This window comes from Narcine bancroftii, chromosome 14, assembly GCF_036971445.1.
Source record: "Narcine bancroftii isolate sNarBan1 chromosome 14, sNarBan1.hap1, whole genome shotgun sequence".
Lineage (NCBI taxonomy): Eukaryota > Metazoa > Chordata > Chondrichthyes > Torpediniformes > Narcinidae > Narcine > Narcine bancroftii.
In genome coordinates, this window is record NC_091482.1 from 59,125,609 (window position 1) to 59,143,702 (window position 18,094).

An 18,094-nucleotide genomic window follows, 5' to 3' on the forward strand; every position below is an offset into this window, starting at 1 on the left:
CAAATTTGGAGTACTGTGTACAGTTTTGGTCACCAAATTAAAGGAAAGATATAAACAAAATAGAGAGAGTGCAGAGAAGGTTCACGAGAGTGTTGACAGGATTTCACGGTCTGAGTTACAGGGAAAGGTTGTGCAGACTGGGGCTTTTTTCTCTGGAGCGTAGAAGATTGAGAGGGGACTTGATAGAGGTGTTTAAGATTTTAAAAGGGACAGAGAGAGTAAATGTGGATAGGCTTTTTCAATTAAGAAAGGGGGAGATTCAAACTAGAGGACATGTTTTAAGATTGAAGATTGAAGGGGGAACATGAGGGGAAATTTCTTTACGCAGAGGGTGGTGGGGATGTGGAATGAGCTTCCGGCAGACGTGGTCGAGGCGGGATCATTGGTTACATTTAAGGAAAGACTGGATCGTTACATGGATAGGAGGGGACTAGAGGGGTATGGACCGGGTGCTGGTCAGTGGGACTAGGAGGGTGGGGATTTGCTACGGCATGGACTAGTAGGGCCGAACTGGCCTGTTCTGTGCTGTAAGTGGTTATATGGTTATATATGGTTAATTGACATCCACATATAAAATCTATAACCCACCAAGCCTATTTTTAAATAGTTCTCTTACTTGAATGGAGTGTTTTCTGGTTCAAGCATTGCTTTGTGACGCAGAATAGCTGGTCCACCAACATTAGAGAAATCATTAGGATACGTGTTAATGTAATTTGGAGGCGGGCCCTCAAATTGTTCCATTTTTGCCTGAAGTATCTGCTGCCAGTTTTCCAAGGTTTTCACGACAGCATTACCCAAAGGAGATGTTACTGGAAGGTCTGTGGGGGGAAAAAAAACATTTGAAGGAAACAAAATTAATGATATTATTTGATTGCCAATCAATTCTGAAACTCAATGTTGAAAAGGGAAAACTGATTTTTGTACAAATGTGCTAAAAAAAAAAAAAAGGTACCACTCATCTAGAACTGTTTGCAATAGTTAAAGTATCAAAATCAGAGGACACAAAATGATTAGATGCTGGATACAATGGTTGATTGGGCAGCAACTTTTGATTCAGCCGACGTGGGGATTACCCCACCAAAACTCATCAAACCATTGTATCATGCACCATCTGTGAACTCATCTCTTCCGGTCTCTTTCCTGACACGGCCTCCAACCTTATTGTTTCCCAACCTTTTACTACCAGTTTCTACCTCCTATCCAAGATGCACAAACCCAAATATCCCAGCAGACCAATCATGTCCATGTGCTCCTTCCCCACCAAATTGGTCTCCACTTACCTTGATTCTGTTTTGTTTCTCCCCCACCCCACCGGTCCAGTCGATCCCCACCTACACCCAGGACACCACACACCCTCCATCACTTCAACAACGTCCAGTTCCCTGAACTCAGTCACCCCATATTTATCATGGATTTCCAATCCATATACACCTCCATTTCCCAGATTGAAGGCCTCAAACCCCTTTGTTTCTTTCTGGATAATAAAACCAACCAGTCCATTTCCTCTACCATCCTCCTACAGCTGGCATAACTTGTCCTCACCCTCAATAATTTCTCTTTTGGCTCATCCCACTTTCTCCAGGTTTAAAGGGGTAGCCATGGGTACCCACATGACCTCCGGCTATACCTGCTTTTTTGTTGGCTATGTAGAGCAATCCATGCTACAAGCCTACACAGGCAAGGCCCCTCAACTCCTCTTTCGCCTCATCGATGACTACTTTGGTGCTGTTTCACGTACCCATGATGAGCTCGTTGACTTCACCCACTTTGCTGCCAACTTCCACCCCGACTTAACATTCACTTGGCCCATCTCTAGCAACAATCTTCCATTCCTCTATCTCTATTTCCATCTCAGAGGATAAACTCTTGACAAGACATCTTCCATAAACCCACCAACTCAACTACACCTCTTCTCACCCTGTCCCCTATAAAAATTTTATTTCATTCTCTCAATTCCTCCATCTTTATCACATCTTCACCCAGGATAAGGACTTCCATGCCAGGTCATCAGAGAGGTCCTTCAAACAATGCGCTTTCCCTCTACCACCATCAACTCGGCACTCACCTGCATATCCTCCATTACCCACACATCTGCCCTGGCCCACTCTGCCCCCACCTGCAACAAGGACAGGATTCCCCTTGTCCTCACCTATCATCTCACCAGCCTCCGTATCCAACACATCCTCCTCCGCTATTTCCACCACCTACCACGGTCCCACCATTAGACATGTATTCCTCTCCCCTCCTTCTCCACCTTCTGCAGGGACCACTCCCTCCATGACTCCCCTGTCTACTCCTCCCCTTGGGACCTAACCCTGTGACCACAGGAGGTGCTTCACTTATGCCCACACTTCCTCCCTCAACACCATTCAGGGCCCCAAACAGTCCTGCCAAGTGAAGCAACGTTTAATTTGTGAATCTTCAGGGGTCATCTACAGCATCCAGTGCGGTCTCCTTTACATCAGACAGATTGGAAGCAGACTGGGAGATCACTCTGTTGAGCACCTTGGCTCTGTCTGCCGCAATAGCATGGACCTCCCAGTAGTCACCCATTTCAATTCTCCATCCCAGTTCCTTGCCGACGTGTCTGTCCATGGTCTCTTGCACTGCCAGACTGAGACCACCCTGTAAATTGGAGGAAGAAAAGCTCATCTTCCAACTGGCTACCCTCCAACCGGATGGCATTAATATCAATTTCTCTGGCTTTTGATAAACCCCCACCCCCTTCTTTCCCCATCATTCTCCTTTCCATCTCCTTTCGCACATACATGATAAATCCTCACCCAGTCACTTATCACATCCAATTAACACCTTTTGTTGGTCTGGATTCCTCCCCCATTGTTTGAATTCTGAGATTCTCTGATATATCCAGCTTCTCCCTTTTCCGATTTTTCCTTGAAGAAGGGCCCAGGCCCGAAACATCAGCAATATATTTTGTCTCCTATAAATGCTAAAAATACTGGATGAGTTCCTCCAGCATTTTGGTATTTTTACTACAATCACAGTGTCTGCAGCTTTTCGTGTTTCACTATTGATTCAATAGTAACTTTCAAAATGCAATTTGAAACATATTTCAAACAAAGCACCATGGATATTTTGTGAAACTGGTCAGTAGCCGTAGTGTACATGCATAGAATGGCATCCTGCACCAAGGACAGAAAACTGCATGTTCACTTGTGTTTATATTAGAGAACAAAATATATCATGCTTTCTTTGAATGGAAGGCATAATGGCTTTTTAAAAATAAAATAGTAAAGAGCAATCTTAGATAAACTTCAAATATATCCAGCTTTAGCCTGAAAGATGACATAGCTAAAGGGTAGCTTGTCAGCCTTTAAGATATTCCTTAATCTGCTCCATAGATGCAGTTTGAGATACGCCAGGTAATAAAATTCAGCGAATCTTCTTTTACTGAAGCACAAAAGTTTCTTGCTAGACTTCAGGTGGGAGAGAAGGTTCCTCTACATTGGTTGATTACTGTTTCCTTATGAAACCTCATCTTCTTCCTCTTTTCAGCAGTTTGTCCTGATCTGCACATCCTCCACTTACTCTGTCAAACGAGGTTGCAAATGGAAATGATGAACAATTCACTCAATCCTGCCAACATCTGACAGCAGCAGGAGGCTAGAAATCAGTAAAAAGGCCTTCAGCAATTGACACACCTTTCCTTAATGAAGTTCTACAATTGACCAAATAAGGAAAGTACTGGGCACTTGAAAAACAAATGAACAGCCAGAGTAAACTGACCAGCGTATAACTAGTATTAGTGGATCTCATTCCAGTTTCTGAATAAGTGTACACTCATGAGGGTGTAACAATAATGCATTAGCTGGAATGATAAGGTCCAAAACGGCAATACTGGTATCAAATCATCTTTGCTCGGTGACTTGCTTCTTAATTTGCCTCAGTGATCTGTGCCGAAATCTCCACCAAATCAAGGAAGTGCAACTGATAGCAAAGATGCTACTTTGCACATGTATTGTCACAAAAAACTTCTTGACTAAAGCAAAATAATTTATATCTTTAACTGTTCAGTAATCATAGATGCCAGAAGGAGTTATTTTTATGAAAGGTGTGAAAATAAATAATAAATATTTACCGAAGAATAAACTATGAAAGACTATTTAAATTCAATACAAAATTCCAGAAGATTCCATTTCAAATGCAGTATTATTCGAATTGTGGCACGATTTTAAATAATAACTTCAACAGGAAATACCATACCTGCAGAATCTAATCCTGCAACAGGAAAGAAGTATTTAACGTTGTTCAGTGCGAGCTTAACCATTCCTAAACGTATCAGAGCCCAACTGAAAAAATAAATTGATAGAATTATGAGATGTTTCTTCAAAATTCATTTTTCAAACACATCAATAAACTAAATTTATAGAATCCTAATTAGAACCATTCTCTCCATCAAATAACTTTCAAGTTCTTCACAGAAAGAACCTTGCTGATTCATAACTGTTCTTAAAACAACCTGGAAAGTCACGGTTCAGGGACAATTTGGGGTGGGCAATAAGTGTGAAACTCACATGTAAAGAAGATAAATTTAATGAAAAAACAGCCAAACCCAGCAGAATGTGAGCAGACATTAAATCTTCTCACATTCTTCTTTGTAAACATCCACTATTATTGACTAGTTTCATTCACCCCTTCTGGCTGCCTGGTGAAGCCAGTCATTACATTTCATATCGTGCAGAACTTTCTAATTACATCTCTAATTTGCTCCTTCTGTGGTGTGAAACCCTATTTGCTGTTGAAGGAAGTGAAGACTAGCCAGAATTACCAGATTAATAAAAAATAATATTGAGCCACATTTGCTCTCAAAACTAATTCAAATCCTTCCAATTTCTGAAATATCAATCTTTTAAAATGGCTATGTTTAAACAAACAATTCTACAAAAGACTTTTTTGTTTAAATTTTAAAAATCATGAACCAATTTTCTTTGTAATCAAGATCCTTGTAACACACCTGTACGAGTTAGGATCAGAATGTTCTTGTAGCTGAACATCAGAAATAAAAGTTCCATCCTCATTACCGTCATCACTAGAGATACTTTCATCTGAATCATACATAAATCCACTCTCAGATGGAGGCAGGAACGGCTTGAAAGCACAAGTACACCAATTAAAATGTGATTAATGAAAGAATTTTGAACACATATATATATGAATTAGGTTTCCCTAATAATACAATGGCTTTGAAGTTCTTCCGCAATACCAAGTAGAAAATAAAGCCCTGCAGGAAGAGACCCTGTGCCATTGTGCATGTCCTTCTGGATGTTACATTCTGTGGTGCCCTGGGACAAAGCCATCAGGTAATAATAGAATGAGCAGATAAAATGGGGAAACAGGGTGGAGTCTTGAGAGAGCACTTCAAAACTTGGACTCAAGAGGTTGAGGGGGTGCTTGGGTAATGTTCAATTGTGAAATACAAATGGAGACCTGAAAATATATTGGAGGAGATCATCGAAAAATTTCTCCAGTTTACTCCCACTCTCCAAAAACATACAGGGTTTGTAGGTTAATTGGTATATTCAAGTGGCACAGGCTCATGGGCTGTATAGGCCTGTTACCATACTGTATCTGTAAAAAAAAAGCATAGACTCCTTTAGCCACCTCATCCATGCCAGCTGTGATACACATCTAATCCTATTTGCCTGCAATAGGACCACAACCCTCTATGCCTTTCCTATCTACATATCTGTCCAATGCCTTTTAGATGTTGAAATGGCATAATGGTTATCTGGCATCTGCTTCCAGATAACCATAATGTCATGTGGGAAAAAACAACCCTCAGGTCTTTAAATTTCTTTCCTCTCACCTAAAACCTGTGCCCTCCAGTTCTAGACACCCTGGGTGGGGGGGGGGGTAATGACTGATCATCCCTCTCATCTATGTCCCTCAGAATTTTGCAACATACACCTTGTCTTCCTACATTTTAGTGAAAATAACTTTTTTTTTAAACCCCTCAGATTTCTATTAAACTAATGGTTTGACTCCGGTTCGCATTTAATTAACGGTACTGGATCGGAGAATGCTGTTTTGTCAGGTTGTACTTGGCAGTCTCTTCAATCTGAGGTGCCTGCAAGATCACACCAAGACACAAGAGCAACTTGTCCGTGAACTACTCTTTGCAGACGATGCCGCTTTAGTTGCCCATTCAAAGCCAGCTCTCCAGCGCATGATGTCCTGTTTTGCGGAAACTGCCAAAATGTTTGGCCTGGAAGTCAGCCTGAAGAAAACTGAGGTCCTCCATCAGCCAGCTCCCCACCATGACCACCAGCCCCCCACATCTCCATCGGGTACACAGAACTCAAAACGGTCAACCAGTTTACCTACCTCAGCTGCACCATTTCATCTGATGCAAGGATCAACAAAGAGATAGACAACAGACTCGCCAAGGCAAATAGCGCCTTTGGAAGACTGCACAAAAGAGTCTGGAAAAACAACCACCTGAAGAAACACACAAAGATCAACGTGTACAGAGCCATTGTCATACCCACGCTCCTGTTCGGCTCCGAATCATGGGTCCTCTACCGGCATCACCTACGGCTCCTAGAACGCTTCCATCAGCGCTGTCTCCACTCCATCCTCAACATTCATTGGAATGACTTCATCACCAACATCAAAGTACTCGAGCTTGCAGAGTCTGCAAGCATTGAATCCATGCTGCTGAAGACCCAACTGCGCTGGATGGGTCACGTCTCCAGAATGGAGGACCATTGCCTTCCCAAGATCGTGTTCTATGGCGAGCTCTCCACTGGCCACCGAGACAGAGGTGCACCAAAGAAGAGGTACAAGGACTGCTTAAAGAAAGCTCTTGGTGCCTGCCACATTGACCACCGCCAGTGGGCTGATCTCGCCTCCAACCGTGCATCTTGGCACCTCACAGTTTGGCGGGCAGCAACCTCCTTTGAAGAAGACCGCAGAGCCCACCTCATTGACAAAAGACAAAGGAGGAAAAACCCAACACCCAACCCCAACCCACCAATTTTCCCTTGCAACCGCTGCAACCGTGCCTGCCTGTCCCGCATCGGACTTGTCAGTCACCAACAAGCCTGCAGCAGACGTGGACATACCCCTCCATAAATCTTCGTCCGCGAAGCCAAGCCAAAGAGGAGACTTGGGTAATCAGATGACAATAAACTCGACTTGACCATAAGCAATGAACTGTCAGATGAGGTGGTTAAGGCAAGTACTATTGCAATTTATAAGAAAAAAATTGGACAGCGACAAGGATAGAATGAGTTTAGGATATGGCCAATGCAGACAAGTTGGGACTAACATGGGTGGGACATTTTGGTCTGCGTGGGCATATTGGGTGGAGGAGTCTGTTTCAACGCTCTACGAATCTATACTTCTGCAAGTCACACAAAAATCTACAAGAGGATACTTAATCATCAAATTGTTCAACACAGAATACAATAAAATCCCCATTATCCAGAATTCAAGCAACCAGCAGCCTCAAGCAATAGGAAAAAAATACAAAAGTGTAAAACTGGCACTCCCATTTATCAATCCATGCAATACGCAATTGCAAGCAACTGGAAAATTCACTTATCTGGCATCTACCAATCTCAGTGCTGGATATATAAAAATATTGCTCTCACCTTGGACACAAAATAATCCCACATACTGAGTTCGGGTGGAATAAATTTTTCTTTGTATGATGGTCTCTCTGCAGGTACAGGCGGTGGGGCTGACGTCTCTTTTACAGGTCTACCAGGTACTAGCATCTTCATATTAAATCTTCGGCGATAGCGATCAATGGCTTCTGGAGGAACTGCCCAAAGCAATGCGATAAATGTGCTGGTGATGCAACTTTGGCTGTGTTACAGGTTATATACACCTTATAATCACCTCTAATCTTTAGATTAACAGTCTAAAAAAGTGACAGCACCAAAAACTCAAGAGACATCACCTAAATTTGATCAGCATTATTCACAAATCTCCAGCATCCCTCAAATTAATACTCTACTTCTCTGCTTTGATCACAAAAATACATGGAATATGTTGAAAATTAATTCAAAGTGTTGCATATGGATTCAAGTCAAAAACCTGAAAGGAACTATGATTGGTTGATGCAAAAACATCCGACCAATTGGAGTTCATTTAAAATTATTTGCACACTCAAATGCATGCGATGTTCTTGCTTAACAAACTTTACAGAAGTTGTATCTCCAATGTTGTAATGATTAATGTAATTGTAGTTGATGGAAAATAAATCCAGGCAGGTCAACCATGACATTTTCCAGATCAAACTCAGTTAAAATTATTCTCATGAATTAGAATTTCCAGATCAGACAGAATAACACTTTTGAAGAAACCCCAAAATTTTATAATTTTGTGAAATACTGTTGCAATATTAGCTTCTGACACCAATGAAGCTGTCAATTTTCTCAGCCATACACTGCACCTTAAAGTTTGCTGCTCTTAATTTAAGCTTAAATTAAACAAAACTACATTTCCTTTCAAATTCCTTAAACATGAAAAGAAAATCAATCACGTACTGAAATAATCAAACGAAACTTAAGATTGGACACCAGATTAAGGAAATATTTAATACATTCTTAAACACAATTTTACCCTCACAAGAGTTATAGAAATTTTGGGATATGCAAAGCTACACACAGAGCAGAAAAAGTTCAAAACTGAGCAAAGCACCCCAAGCTACACAGCAACCAATGCTGTCACTCACCATCCTGTCCTGGTGTGTGTTGTGTTCCAGTCTCACAGCTGAGAGACATAGACACATCTATTGTTTCTGTCTTCAAGGCAAGATTTTGCTCCACATTTAATGCAGCTGAAACATTTGGTATACCTGCACCACAAGTTAGGTTTTTTTTGTTTAAAATACCCTGCAGTTATGTTTAAATGGAAGCTAATTCTTTTATGCTGATATTAGAAGAGTTCAAACATTTGGCTACTCGGGAATACAGTTTTGAAATGATAATTATAACCAATAATTAAAATATTGAGGTATTTTAAAACTGAATCACAATGCTGCCAAGGGAAAACAAAGAAAAATAACCCCAAAATCTAATTTATAAAACTTCCAGCAACAAAAACCTATTAAGCATCATAAATAGTGCAAAATAACTATATTCATGTATTGAGAGTACAAGGGCAGATAAAAATGGATCCAGCTTGCAATGCCGTCCTCAGATAGCTCAAAACCCCAGCACCCTTATTCATTTACCCATCCCTTTTCATTGTCCTTTAACTTTATTTTCTGAACAATGAACATTAGGAAGTTCATTCCAAACTTTTAAGGCTCAAGTAACTAGACAATGACATCTATAATCTACTTCAGTCAATTTAGATGAGACACCTACCGACTCCTCGGGTGCATTTCACCAAAATGATAAAAATAAACAAACCTAGGCCAAAACATGGATTCTAATCGTATGCCAAGAGAGTCAGGAGTAAAACAAATTTGAAAATTCTGATGACATTATTTATTTCAACTGACCCCTTTATGGATAAAATGCATTTATATACAAATTCTTAAAACCTTCAAAAGTGGATTATTAAATTCAAAAGGTTTAAGCTTTGGTATGTTCACAAGGTTCTTGAAATCCGTGCATTCATCTGTGCAGATCTCATTCCCCAATTCCCTCCCTAAGCCTCTCACTTCCATTAAGATCCACCTCCTTTTGGTCTCCTATCTTTTAAATTTTTTAATAAGTCTTAAACTGACTGCACTCCAATTAACCTTCTTAAGATGCTTCCTAATATTAAATGTTCTATTAAGATCCATGTTCTTGTTATTTTTAAGAAAATTGACCTACCTGGTGTAATCTCTGGCCGCTTTTTAGGTTTTATTATAGTTTTTGCACCTCCTCCAAACACTGCGGCCCAGGTTCGATTATTTAGTGGATGGGCAACCAAACGAAAGAGCTCATTGCCATCTTGAGTAGCAAGACCATGAATCAAAAGGCTCAGATAAACACCAATCACTGCCTCACAAAGCAACACATTAAGTCTGGGTTGATCATCTTCCTGAACAGATCCGAGAAGATTAATCAGTGAAGAAACACCTGGAACAAATGGGATAATTTATGAATTTGGCAAGCAAGGAAATGTTCTTATCCTTGACTGACTAAGCATTAAAAAATATTCAAATTTTGAATTTGATTTAAAAAAAATCTTACAAGCAAGTTTTTCCATCTTACCAGGCCAATGTGAAGCTGAAGAGTTGGGAGCTACATGCTCTTCAACACTTTCAGTTCGCAACCTACGCCTTTCACCCAATAGAAGCCCCTGATATACCATTCCTGTAAACAGGTTTGTAGCTGTTTGACTGTCAAGAGAAATGCATTATTTATTCAAAAAAAAACCTTTTCTACAAATGGTGGGTATTTTTGTGCTATCGCTTCGAGATAAACTAACCACTGTTAGGTCTGCTTTGTTCATGAATGAGTGAGACAAACACCAGACTGAGTCGAAATCAGGTTTCTTTGTTCTTTATTACCGGATTGTAACACTTGCAACTAACCATGTTAGTCGGAGAATGCATTCTGCCGTTATCAGCAAAATGATGATTTTTTATACCCTTGGATACGTGCTTAGAACATCATCATATCATTACTTGTCCAATGACTAAAACTGTTGCTATCCTTTCCCTGCTAGCTTCCTGCCTCTCAATCCATCAATGTCTCTCTTATCTTGTAAGTACAAGGATGCATTCACATCTTGTTACAGCCCTGCACAGGGTAACTCCTTACACATTCCCATCTCATGATGTTTTACCTAACAGGAGTACAAGGACACCTCCCCTTCTTGTTACAGCCCTGCACAGGGTAACTCCTTACACATTCCCATCTCATGATGTTTTACCTTACACCACCCATCATTATTGTAATACAGAAACCAAGGTGGAAACATTCATTTAAAGTCCAGCCGCAGGTTGAATTTCTATTTATTATGGACAGTCTCCATCTGTGAATTTTATTTTCATTCCTAAAATCTTACAGAAAAATGGAACTACTTTATCCTCAGGACAAAATTTGAAATTGCCACAACAAATACATTTACCTGTAGCTGTGGCTATCACAAAGAGATTGGTAAATGCAGGCTGAAAGTGAAGCCGCTGAAGTGTGCAGAACGAAAACCTATTATGAAATACAAAGCGATCAGTTACAAGAATAGTCTGGAGAAATATTTCACGTTAGTACAAATGTATAGTGCTTTAAATAAGCAATATTTTTTAAAAATTGCCAAATATTTGAATTTAAAACATTGAAATATGCATAGATTTACAATGAAAACTTAACCAGATAAAACCTTGGGAGTCTATCTGCCCACAGCACTATTGAGCCATTGGTCATCAACTGCACCCAGTAGTACTGCAGATTTCTCTCGCTTGGGAAGCATCATTCACATCTTGAACCCAATGAAAACTTCTCCTTTAATCAAAAGAAATCCCACCAGCAGATTTATTTTTCCCTTAAATCAAAGTAACTATTGCACCAATGCTATTAGCATTTTAAAAGATTAAAAAGCTGTAAAAAAAAAAATTGTTACCTTCTCATCCTTAAGACCTGGAAGAGGTGGACAATTCATCTGTACCACTGTGTACAAGATATCATGGATGTGATTACTCAAATGCATGATGGGGTTGGCTATCACAGTTTTCGTGGAGGCAACAGTTGCAGAAAGGAGGGGCAAAGTTGTAGGTAAAGGAAGAGGGGACTGAAGTTGTTTCACAGTGGTTTCCTATCACATGGATAAAATCAGCATTAGATACAGCCTTGCAATGGGTTAACATTGCACAAGGATAATATATGCTTCTTGATCAGACAATCTAATCACAGTGAAATAAAAACATTGGTGACATAATATCACCTTTCAGTACATCCTGCAGCTTTACTTCCAAAGAAAGAGTTTTGAAATATGGTTGGTGTATTAACTTAGCAAACATGGCAGACAATTTACACACAACAGTAATAATCTGTTCAATTATATTGTCTTGAGTATTTCTTTTTCAAAATTCTTGCCAGGGAATTGTTTTTATGTTCACCTAGGGGGTGAGCTTCTCCAATCTAATAATATGGCATTTCCTTATTTCCCAGTTCAAGATCCAACTAGATTTTTCTTCCCCAAAGAAAAAAAAAAATGGGCAAAAGATTATTTGAAATCTAAACATAATTCATCTCACTTCAATACCAGGAACAAGATGTAAAAATCTCAATGACTCTCTGCAGTGGTATTTAAACCCAGTTCAAGAATTGAAATAAAAATGTGGAAGGAAAAGCAAGCAGATGGAGTGAACCCCTAAATTTACTGAGTCAGGGATAGAGAGTGCAAATCAGAATGTGGAACAAAGGGTCAAATTCAGCAATCCAATTAACAGTATTGCCTTCTGACAAGATATCAAGAAACAGGGAAGAAGAGTGTCAGCAGGTTCCCGAGAAGAATAACATGCTTTTTCAGGAACATGGATGTTACTGAAAAGACTCTAGTCCAATTTCTCTCATCTTACAGGCACTTAGCAGGGAGATGCAATCTCATCAGCCAGCACTACACAACCATTACAAACAACAGTTTCATTCATTTGGCTGCAGAGGGGACAGGAAATGTCATGCTGAATGGCTGAAATCATGTTTCATTACATTATCCCTGTGGCAGATTCCTTCTCACTGCTTCTACACAAAGCCCTGGAACACCTGGACAGCAAAGAACCACGCATCAGAATGCTCTTATCAACTACAATTCAACATTTTACACCATCATTCCTTCAAAATTGATCAGCAAATCCAAAACCTGGGACTCAACACCTCATTGTGTAATTGGATTTCCTCACCTCCAGAAGACAATCTGGACGTGACGAGCTCAGTGATTGGCTGCTTCAGTAAGTGCATTGAGGATGTCACCAAGATCAAATGGTTCACAACCAGGGCTAACCAGAAACCATGGGTGGATGTAGAGGTCCGGCCTCTCCTCAAAGCTGGTTTGCTGCTTTCAGGACAGGGTGTAGGATGGCACTAAGATCAGTCAGGGCTGAAATCTCCCATGCAATTTGGAAGACAAAGCGGGGGTATGGACAGAAAATCCACAGAGTGACACAAGGCGCATGTGGCAAAGGATCAAGGCTATAAAGCATCACGTCAACCTTATGATTTAAGGACAATGACACCTCTTTTCTGGAAAGTCTGAACATCTATGCACAGTTTAATAAGAAGAACAGGATGATGCCAAAGAAAACTGTGTTCCACTAATGAACAAGTCCCCTACATAGCTGCAGCCAAGGTGAATTCACAAAAGGCAGTGGGTCCAGACAACATACCTGGTTGGGTACTGAAGGACTGTGCAGACCAATTGATGAAGGTCTTCAAGGACATTTTCAACACATCACTGCAGCAGTCCATTTCTGCAGGGTTCAAGACAGCCACCATCATCCCAGTACTCAAGAGGATGACAAGAGGCTTCAATGACTACTGACCTCCACCGTTATGAAATGCTTCGAGCATCTGGTGGTGGAACTGGACCCATTTCAATTTGCCTATAGAAGAAACCATTCCACAGATGATGCTGTAGCCTTGTCCTTTCACTCTACACCGACCCACCTGGAGAACGACAGCTCGTATGCCAGGGTGCTGTTCATTGACCTCAGCTCGGCATTTAATACAATCATTCCTCAAAAGTTTGTGGAGAAGCTGTCCTCGCTGAGACTCAACACCTCTCTCTAGACTTCCTAACGGATCGAGTAGTCTGTCCAGGTCGGTAGCAGAACATGGAGCACCATCACAACTCTGCACTTAGGTCTATGTGCTCAGCCAGACTGTTCACACGACAGGCCCACAAATGAATCACCAGATCCAGTCTCAACAACTTCATCACCAGCAACAACTATGAGTCACACTATAAAGGAGGTGGAACATCTCATGCTATGGTGTGAGGATAACAACCAGATGAACGAGATGATCTTAGACTTCAGGAGGACCAGGGTCAACCACCATCCAGTACACATCAATAACTCGATAGTGGAGAGAGTAGAGGGCATCAAGTTCCTCGGAGTCCAATTAATAAGGGATCTATCCTGGATACAAAACAACTCCTCATTGGTCAGGAAGGTGCAAAAGCAACTGCACTTCCTGAGAAGACTGAAGCGGGCAAGGCTACTCGCCGCCATCCTGTCAACTTTCTAAAGGTGCTCTATCGAGAATCTCCCGGCTGCTGCATCACAGGACCATAATAGTGGCAAAGAGGATCACTAGAGCCTCCTCCCCCATCGACGTGATCTACCAGGATCAGTCTGAAGAGGCCACGCAAAGTCATTGAGGACCTATTCCAGAGATCCACAGGGTTGCATTCTTAACGCCCACTCCACTGTGTGGCTCGGTACAACACAATCATCTAAAAATTCCCCGACGATACCACCGTAGTAGGTTGTATAAAAAGAGGCAATGAATCAGCATACAGGAGGGAGATTGAAATCTTGGCTGAATGGTGCACCAACAACAACCTCGCACCCAATGTCACCTAAAGGAGCTGATTGTTGACTTCAGGAAGGGAAGATCCACAGGTGTATGACTTCAACTGCATTCATCCTCTTCTCCCCGCTATCTTCACAATACACAAATACATAGCCACTACGCAAAATACTTGTTTCTTCTTTTTACCCATCTCTCTTGCTTCTAACACTCTCCCTTTTATTGTCACTGCTGTGTTTTCTTTGCTTCTATCACTCCTTCACACATAGTAATCATGAAATTGGCACATTCTACAGTGAAAATAATAGTTGTTGGCATACAAAATATTCATAACTTTGCATAGCAGGATGAAGAAGAAAATTGACTCATTCAATTATTATTTCTATTCAAGAAAGCCTGTTGCTTCCAATAACTAAAGTAGTTCAAGCCTGCTGTTTGTCAGAGAAAATGCATGCTTTCATTTTGAGCTATGCAATTTCCTGGAAATCATTTAGTTGCAGGAACCCTGGATGGATATCTTCCGTGATAACCTATGAAAACTGTAAATGTTATCCTTAATAGCACCCAATTGCCTCGGTGGTTGCTTCTCCAGTTCCTATCATCCATCAGGTGTGGATAAATCTACATTTCAAATTAATATTTGCTAAAAATGGAAATGCATTAAGATGCAAAAACAGTCTTCGCTATAAACAGCGTACTGAGAAGGCCATTTGCTGTACAGACCTCTGAAGATTGTCCTGCAACAAATACTACCTTGTGATTGACTTTCTAATAAAAATACTGTTAATAAAAAACTTGATTTTCATTATGTGAATACTGACTGATGTTTAAATGTGGTTGAAAATATCACTGAAAAATGATACTATTGCTGACATCATTTGGATTAAACAAAATACTAACTTGTAAACATTAAAATTTCACATCAAATATATACGAGACATCAGTGGCCAGCACAGAAAAACTCCAACACAAGCAAAATTGCTTCACCTCCACATTTATGTGATTTTCTATTTGGTCTTGTGCATACAAACTTCCACACCACCCCGTTTTACCTAATTAGATAATGTGTGACTGAGCAAAATAGGTCTCTGATTACAGACATTCGTGCACAGAACATTTAACTACTTTACCTGCTGTGATTCTTGCAATAGGAAAATAAGTTCCATTCGGACAGATGCTAAGCCTCCACCCTGAGCTCCATGCAAGCTACAGTAGCTTAGAAACACTCTAAGCAGAGCTTGATTTCTCCGCAACCACCATTTTCTTTTCTCAGCATGCTCTTGCTTTGCTTGAAGTCTCCTCCGATCAATCTGATGCCTCTCATATGAAGCTCCTTCTGTACCCTCAGTTAACTCCTCTTGGTCAAATGAAGGATTACTCACTTTATCTATTTCAACATCCAAATCTTTCACTTCAGTTTTATAATTGCAAATTTGATGCAGTGCATGGATTTCTTTTTCTAACCAGTTGTACAGTTGAAATCTGAGCTTCCCTCCATCTACTTCATACCCTGTAGCTAATGTCCTAAGTTCAGTCATTAGAATCTTTAAACAGGCTCTGAATTTTAACTGTTCTGCTATTACATCAACTCGAGAGTCAGTAGAAAAGGAATCCTCGTTTGGGACAGTTTGAGACTCTCTGGTCATGTCCTTCTCATCATTAGCCACAGTCACCGTTTCTGCATCTTTCATGGTCAATCCTCCTTCCTCTTCATAATCATCTTCTAAATCATTATCCCATTCAAGTTTTAAAGGTTCATCAGAAAACGTCACGAGCGGTACACCCCAGTCAAAGCCAGCAGAATTACTGGTTTCCCCGTCCATTCCTGATGAACCTGTTACAGTTTGAGACCAGTTTGCATCTTTAGTGCTTCTATTATTTTCTGCGACATCATTTTGTCTTTGGACACTCAACTTGGAGTCTTCACTTGTTAAGGATGGCTTTGATTTTTTCATGACTTTTGGGATTTTGGATAGTACCTCAAGAGCCAAGACTGGGCAACCAACTTTAAAGTGAGCATTTGCTGTAGTGAAAAATAACTTTCTCTCAATGAGGTTAATTTCATCTTCACTTATTTTCTCTGTGCCATGTCCTAAAGTAGCCAATGAACCTTCAGGTGAAGCAAAATGTCTTCTCATCAACAGTGGATGGGTGCGAAGATAATTGTAAAAACTGAAAACCACTGGATTGCAAGACTTTATGAGAATTCCTGAAATATAATAGAAACTACAATAACTACATTTTCAATTTACTAGATTAGATATTAAAATCCAGAAATTATGTGTATTTACACTGGAATGAACTGTGAAATCTGTGGATTTGATGGAGACTTGTGACTTTGTTCCTATATAGCGATGCAAGAACTGCAATAATCAGAAGTCAACCTTGTAACATAACTGAATTCCTCCGTAATAAGAGTACAAGCTTCATTGGTGGGTTGGAATGAAGGACATGAGAGTTTCTGGATTTGTTGCAGCTGAGTGAAAGTTTTAAATTTAAATTTTTTATTTTTAAAAATTTTAAATGCAGACATACAGCATGGTAACTGGCTCTTCCAGCCCACAAGCTCATGTCATCCAACTGACCTACAACCCCCCCATACATTTTTAAGGGTGGGAGGAAACCGGAGCATCCAGAGGAAACTCACACAGACATGGGGAAAATGTACAAACGCCTTACAGATAGCACCAGAGTCCAACTGAAGTCGCTGGTGCTGTAACAGCATTGCACTAACCACATTTTTTTTTTAATTTATTTTTCACACTATAAACCATACTGACATTTTTCTCTTCAATATATAGTGTCATTTTCTCCCCTTTTTCCCCCCTCCCCTCCCTCTCTTCCCATTTATTCAAAGTTCAATCTTCTTCTTTGGCTTGGCTTCGCAGATGAAGATTTATGGAGGGGTAAATGTCCACGTCAGCTGCAGGCTCGTTTGTGGCTGACAAGTCCGATGCGGGACAGGCAGACTCGGTTGCAGCGGAAAATTGGTTGGTTGGGGTTGGGTGTTCAATCTATAAGATATATTAAACCTGTTCGTCACAATAAAAATAAACAAGAAATTTTTGTCTTTTACTTTTATATACTGAGTCAGTTCATTTCGTTGTCTTCTCCTTCTGTCATTTTAGGTGGTGGAAGTCCATGGTAGGATTTCTCTATTGTATTTCATGTATGGTTCCCATATTTGTTCGAATATTGTGATGTTATTTCTTAAATTATATGTTATTTTTTCTAATGGAATACATTTATTCATTTCTATATTCCATTGTTGTATTCTCAAGTTGTCTTCTAATTTCCAGGTTGACATAATACATTTTTGTTTGCTACAGCTAAGGCTATCAAAATAAATCTTTTTTGTGCTCCATCCAAATTCTTTATTTCTTATATTACTTAGAAGGAAGATCTCTGGGTTTTTTGGTATATTGCTTTTTGTGATTTTATTTAATATCTGGTTTAGATCTTCCCAAAACTTTTTCACTTTCTCACATGTCCAAATTGCATGTATTGTTGTTCCCGTTTCCTTTTTACAGCAAAAACATCTATCTGATACTGTTGGGTCCCATTTATTTAACTTTTGGGATGTGATGTATAGCCTGTGTAACCAATTATATTGTATCATGCGTAACCTCATGTTTATTTCCCATGTTTCATTC

At 40.1% G+C, this 18,094-nt stretch overlaps 1 protein-coding gene across 1 annotated transcript in view; it reads right to left on the reverse strand.

Annotated features, from left to right (window-relative positions):
* The window catches only part of dmxl2 (Dmx-like 2), a 91,176-nt gene that overhangs the window by 20,302 nt on the left and 52,780 nt on the right, over positions 1-18,094 (reverse strand). Inside the window, exons 25-34 of the mRNA XM_069910554.1 lie at positions 15,572-16,650; positions 11,533-11,724; positions 11,044-11,120; positions 10,182-10,309; positions 9,798-10,046; positions 8,705-8,827; positions 7,617-7,789; positions 4,976-5,109; positions 4,225-4,310; positions 617-818 (exon numbers count right to left, since the gene is read on the reverse strand). Coding sequence (XP_069766655.1) covers positions 617-818; positions 4,225-4,310; positions 4,976-5,109; positions 7,617-7,789; positions 8,705-8,827; positions 9,798-10,046; positions 10,182-10,309; positions 11,044-11,120; positions 11,533-11,724; positions 15,572-16,650 — 2,443 coding nt within the window. The remainder of the gene's footprint in view (positions 1-616; positions 819-4,224; positions 4,311-4,975; positions 5,110-7,616; positions 7,790-8,704; positions 8,828-9,797; positions 10,047-10,181; positions 10,310-11,043; positions 11,121-11,532; positions 11,725-15,571; positions 16,651-18,094) is intronic.